At 42.3% G+C, this 6,684-nt stretch overlaps 1 protein-coding gene across 2 annotated transcripts in view; it reads left to right on the forward strand.

The window, feature by feature from the left end:
• LOC144671774 (uncharacterized) overlaps window positions 1–6,009 on the forward strand; it is a 51,383-nt gene extending 45,374 nt beyond the window's left edge. For both annotated transcript variants that reach the window (XM_078533806.1, XM_078533807.1), the window contains exon 11: window positions 439–6,009. In XM_078533806.1, the coding sequence (XP_078389932.1) occupies window positions 439–549 (111 nt within the window). In that variant the 3' untranslated portion in view covers window positions 550–6,009. The remainder of the gene's footprint in view (window positions 1–438) is intronic.
• Window positions 6,010–6,684: the final 675 nt, after the last annotated feature.

Consider the following 6,684-nt stretch of genomic DNA (forward strand, 5'->3'; position numbering starts at 1 on the left):
AGAGGCCATCAATATAAGATAGTCAACAAGAAATCTTATAGGAAATTTAGGAGAAACTTCCTTACTCAAAGCGTCATGAGAATGTGGAACTCACTACCACAGGGAGTGGTTGAAGTGAATGGTACGGATGATTTAAGACAAGCATATGAGGGAGAAGGAGACAAAGGGTTGTGATGATAAATTTAAATCAGAGAAGTTGGGAGGAGGCTCAAATGGAGCATAAACACTGGCATGGACTGGTTGGACCAAATGGCCTCCTTCTGTGTCATACATCCTATGTAATGTAATCAATGCCTGTGGAAATGCCTCCCTAAAATGATTCAGTACCTGGAGTAGAGAAAGTTGGGTGGGGAGAGAGAGGGAGAACACTAAGATGTTAAAAATGTTTCAACTCCTGAATGTGAAGTTTAGCCAACAGTTATGTCTGTGTTGTTTCAGTTCTGTAAATGTCTGGCTCTGGGTCAACCGTTCAGCTTCACCCAGCAGGACATGCCCAAGCTCCGGCGCCAGATCTACAAGGAACTTTGCAACTGCAAGCTCACTGTGTGAGGAGCCCCGCTTCCGGAGGATGGCCAACACAAACCTAGCATTGGGTGATCGACCAGACAAACGCACCCTTTTGTGAACATTACAAGGACGGTGCAAGTTAAGAAGACTTGATTAAACAATCCTGGTCTTCAAATGTGTTGAAACGTGAAACTTTTTTTCTTTTTTTTAAAAAAAAACAAACTTTTTTTTCTATGCCATATTTTTTCAGTTATTTAAGTGTTGTTCGATTTTGAAATTCTGGTTAGCTGTATTGTATTATCACACCAGGATTACAGGACTAAAGGCAGCAACAGATATACGTGAAGGCTTTGGGTTATTTAGTATCTTTAAAGCTGTCTAATGGCTGGGTTGTAAACTGGCGGAGGAAGTGATTATGCAGGATCGGTGACTTTCCATATGGACCATCAGTTTTAATTCGAGGCTTACTTGTCACTTGGGATTATTTTCCACAAGCTGTCGGTCAGCCCTTTCAGTGAAATGGCTTGGTGCAGTGAATCCTTCCATCTTTGGGATGGGTAGGGGAGCAAGCATGATGCTGCCCATCTTGTATGGTTATGGTGTCATCTCAATTGGTCAACAAGCATTGCTCACAATGGTCATGGAGAGGCTGCGGCCTTGTGCGGTGGGGGAACGGAAGAGGATACCTGTGAGGATTTTAAATAAAGGAAAGTTGCACCTATTGACGTACGGTCAAATTAATGTGAAAGTGGTGGTTAGTCACTTTCCAAATCCACCAAATCCTCTTAAAGATGTTGTTTGGTGTTTTGTTCTCTTTGGTGTCTTTTTCAGTTTATATGTTTAAAAAAAAAAGCTGGGATTTAATATTGTGACCAAAATGTGGATTTGTTAAAGCCTTTAGGTTTGCTTTTGAATGGAGAAGGAAGATGCAGTAGCCTGTCAGCATTAACCACGCGTACCTCACCAACTGAGTCAGTGTGGTACCATCTCCCTTCAGTACTACACTCGTAGTAAAAGTTTTGATCGGGCATATTGTTATACTTGTAACACTCACCAAGCATCGCTCTTAAGTGTCCACACAGTTTGGTAGTACCCTGTAAGTAAGTGTTTCTGTATGAAGAAAATGGGGTTTTGGTGGGTGGGGGCGGGCAGGGATTACGGGGAGGGTGCAGAAGACCACTGAATATCAGTTTTGCTTTGTGAAATCTTTGTTATAAAAAATTTCAACACATGCAGCATTAAGTGAGCTATCTTCTGCCCGCTCCCCAATCACACACTATGGCTTTAAAAAATAAAATATTGGATAGCAATTTTTTTTCTTTTATTTTAAGTTCTTGGTGGAAATTCAAAATGAAACTGTGGCATTTGAGCTGCGTTTTGAGTAGTCCCTGAGACACTTAGCTATGTTTTCAGTGTACAGTAATGGATAGCTGAAAGGTACTCTCCAAAACAAATTTCTTTAGCTTTGATTTATGAAATGTGTTTTGCTGCTGCCTTCCTTGCTAAATCTGAACACTAGCTTCATGAGCAGTCCTTGCTAGCACCTGCTGCTTCTGTGGCTCCCAAAGGCTGAGCTGCAGAGAAAGTATTAAATACTGAGATTGCTTTGCTCAATTCACCTTTTCATCACCGGGGCTGAAGTTCAAATCCAGCGCAGACCAAGACCATGAAGGACTCTTCTGTCTGCTGCATGTAAAGGTCCTGTCTTAAGCAAAGCAGGGCTTAGTGAGCATGGATCACAAATTACTATTGAAGTGGCAGCCTCACTCAAACTGCAACAGTGACAGTTATAAGAAATAGAACTGTCACTAGGGATTGTTGTTCCGAGTTCAGGATGAAGGGACTTCTGTTGGGACAGAGGGAGTTTTACTTGGTATCAGTCCATGCTGTACCTAATTTTGGAGGGCTCGATGTTGACAATGGGAAAGTATTCCATCTCTCAGTGCTGCTAAGTTCCATCATCGGTGTTTAAAGTTGCAGAGGCGGTGTCTGCTATACTTGGACGATGTTCAATGTGTGCATTTTAAATTCTGTGGTTGTAATTCTTATACGCCCCCTCTGTGCAATAGCTGTCCTAACTGGCTGCTTCATGGTGGGGGTTTAAAAGGCATAAGTGTGGAACAGTGTTTGAACTTCAGTTGATCTTGAAACCCTGTTTTATGTAAAGGTGGAAAGGTGCTGGATTAATAAGTGAGGTTATTGGATCTATTCAAAGGCATAAGATTTTGTTGTGTATTTTTTGCTCTGTTCTGGGAAGGGAAAGCTCCACTGAAGCATTTTGTTTGTGCCAAAACTGAGATTTACACCCTCCAATACTCTTTCAATTGCAACCTATTAATGAGCTCAGTTTTTGCTTGGAGGAGGAATCCATCAGTAAATATTGTCCATTTTTAGGGGTTTCTGTGGGCCAGTCTTAATTTTCCTACATGTTTAAGTGCAATCATTCTGTGGCCAGAACCTTAGAGCCTGGCAATGTTTCCTGAATCTCTCAAACTGCATGTTCTACAGTTCCAGTCTGAAAATAGCAATCTTGCAGCTAAGTAGACAGAAGCAACAGTTGGATGGATGCAAACGTTTAAGTCTGTTTCCTTCGTTATACATTTTTTTAGGGGTGCAAGCTTTCCCATTACAAAGACAAAGTTTTATATTTTGGAGTAAACACTAATTGGGGGTTTGGGGTTGCTGAAACCTTGTGTGTCTCAGTTGGGTTGCTTAATCTTAATGATTTTAGTGTAAAGGAGTGAGCAACTCATTTTGGAGCTCATGGAATATGATGTGTGAAACTGATTTCTCTTGGTCTTCCTCCCCCTCCCTCTGTCTTGGAAATAGATTGCATTTGTACAACGCCTTATCGTGTCACAAAGTGTGTCACTAAAATGTTTGGTGATTCTTATTATATAGGTAAATACATAACCTGCAGAAGAGAATCCATAAAATGAAATGTTTAAAATCTCTACTAGATTATTGGGGAGTAGACTTTGACAATTGCATGCTTCCTCCTGCTATTGTATTTCCATCTGTCTCTTACTCTGGTCAACTTTGTCAAGCTTCTGGTCTTGGAGTTGTGTCTCCTGGAGCTGCAAGGTGAAACCTGGACCCTGTTGAAAGAGATCTCACAATGGAGCGGCATCTTCATTTGTCGGGATGTGTTGAATTGCTCACAAAAGTGAGTTAATTCCCAGCTGGTGTGTCAGCTGGAACTGGAACTGATTGTTAAGTGACAATTTGGTTGTGAAACAAAACTTGGAAACTATTTAAGGCAAGAGGAATTTCCAGCACATGCTTTACTAAGCAGAGATTTGGTCCATGTTAAACCTGACTTGCCTGATTTTTTTTTCTAAACAAATAGCGTAACTTGTACCTGGTTTACATCTATAGCAATCGTACTTTAGTGAAGTTGAAATAAATCCAGCTCTGCAGTGGTTGCATCCACATTAGATGCTGCTGGGATTGATGTGTTTGTGGATCCAATCAATGGCAAAAGTGAGAAAATATGGCCAAGGATTATACCACTTGATCTTAGGTTTGCCTTTTAAACCTAGAAGGGTGATAACCATTTGTACCGTTTTAGCCCGTTCACCATATCTCTGTCTGAATAAAAGCAAAAAAATATTGCAAGATAGGGGGTGTCCACAAGTCTGGGCAGAGAGCTAAGCCTTCAATCATTGATATGAAGCCACTTGTACGAGAGCTTACAGCTGATATGGCCTTTGAAAGTGGAGTCTGCAATACCACATCTTCACATCTCGGGTTTTGTTGTGACCATTGTGCAATCACAGTTACGTGCCATTTCTGTTAGATTTGTAACACTTGTCGAGGTTATGACACAGCTGTAGATTGTGAAGTGTCAGCAAGGCGCTTGCCTGCAATTTGCATTCTGCCTGATGATAGAGAATTCTGTGCGTACATACTGCACCTGGCTGGTCAATATTTAATGTTTGAAAGTGCAGGCAGGTGCAGCTGCTCTCTCAACCTTCAGAGAAACTGCACTGAGTTTCTAAAGTGCTTGGAAGATCCATCAGAGCACTGATTTTAAAACCCAGCTGCTCTCTCACAACTGGAATTATTTTAAAACAGAAAACGCTGGAAATTCTCAGCAGGTCATACAGCATTTATGCAGAGAGGAAAAGAGTTAATATTTCAGGTCAATACCTTCAGGTTAACTGTTTCTCTCTCCACAGATGCCTGTCTTGCTCAGTTTCCAGCATTTTCTGTTTTATTTCAGATTTCCATATCTGCAGAATTTTGCTTTTGTATTGGAGTTACGCTTTACTATGTTGAGCTCTCAGAGGTGCCTTGGCTTTAATGCCAGGAATGGAACCTTGGTCTGAAATATTGTGCCATTATTGTATTGATGTATTTACATTGATGCAAATGTGGCAGAATAAATGCATCCTAATCCCAGAATTGAATTGACTCACTTCTGGGGGAGTGAGGGAGGAGAAAGAGGAAGGCTGGAAGGTGAAGGCTCTCCATCCGGAGAAAAGCAACCATGGAAACAATGGTCAAACTTCCATTTGTGTTACATGGAATTCTAGGGTTTTTAACCAGTATTTTCAGGATGACATTTCACGCTTTATTCCCCAAAACTACAAACCCATGGCCTTGCTCCTTTTTTTCTGAAGTGGGGTTAGGGAGGAGAGGATTAATGGGAATGAAGAAAATGGATACAGCCAAAAGACAGTGAAGGACCAGAGGTGTAAGTGCACCAAGTATTACTTTTCTGAGCCATTGTTTTAGGGAAGCTGAAAAATAGAAGCTAAAAGTAAGGGGGAGAATTCTAGTTCCCCTGTGAATAATAGACCCTCGTCAGCCCCACTATATTTCCCATCAACGCCTCCCTCCCCATTAATACATCGGGTCTTTGCTTCGCTCATCCTGATTGCAGCTGGCTAGAATTGAACCTGATCTGGATGGATCTCATGATAGTGGAAGCCTTGAGAGCAGACTTGGGAACTTTTCTAAAGCCAAAAGATGTACCCTCAGGCCCAGCAGCCAGTGCATAAGTCATACTCCAAACTGTTGGTCACAAGGTGGTGAAAATGGAGGGCTGGGGTGGGATGAGTCATCTGGCATTGTGCTGCATGGGGAGTACACTTACCTGCTTCTAGCCTTCTTCACCTGTTCTGGACCCTTCAGCATCACTCTGCTCTCAGTCGACCCTCTCCCATTGCCCTGTTTCAAGCTCCATGAATTCTGTGCCCCTCTCTTGGGCTGCAGCTTCCATCGGTGCACAGCAGTGGCAATGTGTGATTATCAGTTACATTTCATGCTGTTTGGGAGCTGAGAGGGATAGATGTGGAAAGTATGGTGGGGGTGGGTTCAACTTGTACATGGGTTGTTTTACATTTGAGCATATCTGATATAATACAGACATGAAGGTTTATTGTGATTAATCCTCCTGTTCCCAATATTCTTCTTGTATGAATATCACTGTTGTACTGAATTGAATTTTCCTATCCCTTGTATTGACACAATAAAGATCTGAGTCTTGAGCATCTAGCAGAGAATCTGAAATGTGGTTTCTGTCATGAGATCTAGTAACAGAGTGCTTCAATATAACAGAGGGAAGGGTATCCTCGTTGATGGAATTGTACGCTCTTTCCCCTACATCCCAAAAAAACTGTTTTTACTCAATCATTTTACCTTCCAGTCCCCTCTCCAAGACACTGACTCTCATAGGAATGCTGATCCACAAGCACTGGCAATGTACAAAGACCTCACCCAAGTAGCCGTTATCATGAATGTTGGCAGGCTATTTGGCTGTGATATCCCTCACAGTAAATCAATTCCTCACTTCAAGCCATCTCTATCCACGTGCTTTTTCCCAAAGGTCTCACTGGATAGTGATCAAGAGTTCCGGCTGACTTTCTCTCTCTCTCCCCGCCCCTTACCACCGCCTGACTCGAAGACCCAGGAGTGCTGAAGCCATCGTCAGTGCTTCTGCTGCTGCCCTGGTTGAAATCCGTTAACAAGGAAGGACAAGAGTTCGATCTTCCTTGTCTGTATGGCTTTTACCAAAACAACTGGTGTATTTATCAAGAAGCCCATTGAGGGACCATCCCAGCACCTTGTTAGTGGCTTGCCAATATTCTCCCATGAGAAATCACTATTGTTGGGACATAGGGAGAAGAAAGGGAGCAATTGGCCTCAGCACCTGAGTCGTGTGTCAGCTGT

The sequence above is a fragment of the Cetorhinus maximus genome, chromosome 34 (assembly GCF_964194155.1).
Source record: "Cetorhinus maximus chromosome 34, sCetMax3.hap1.1, whole genome shotgun sequence".
NCBI lineage: Eukaryota > Metazoa > Chordata > Chondrichthyes > Lamniformes > Cetorhinidae > Cetorhinus > Cetorhinus maximus.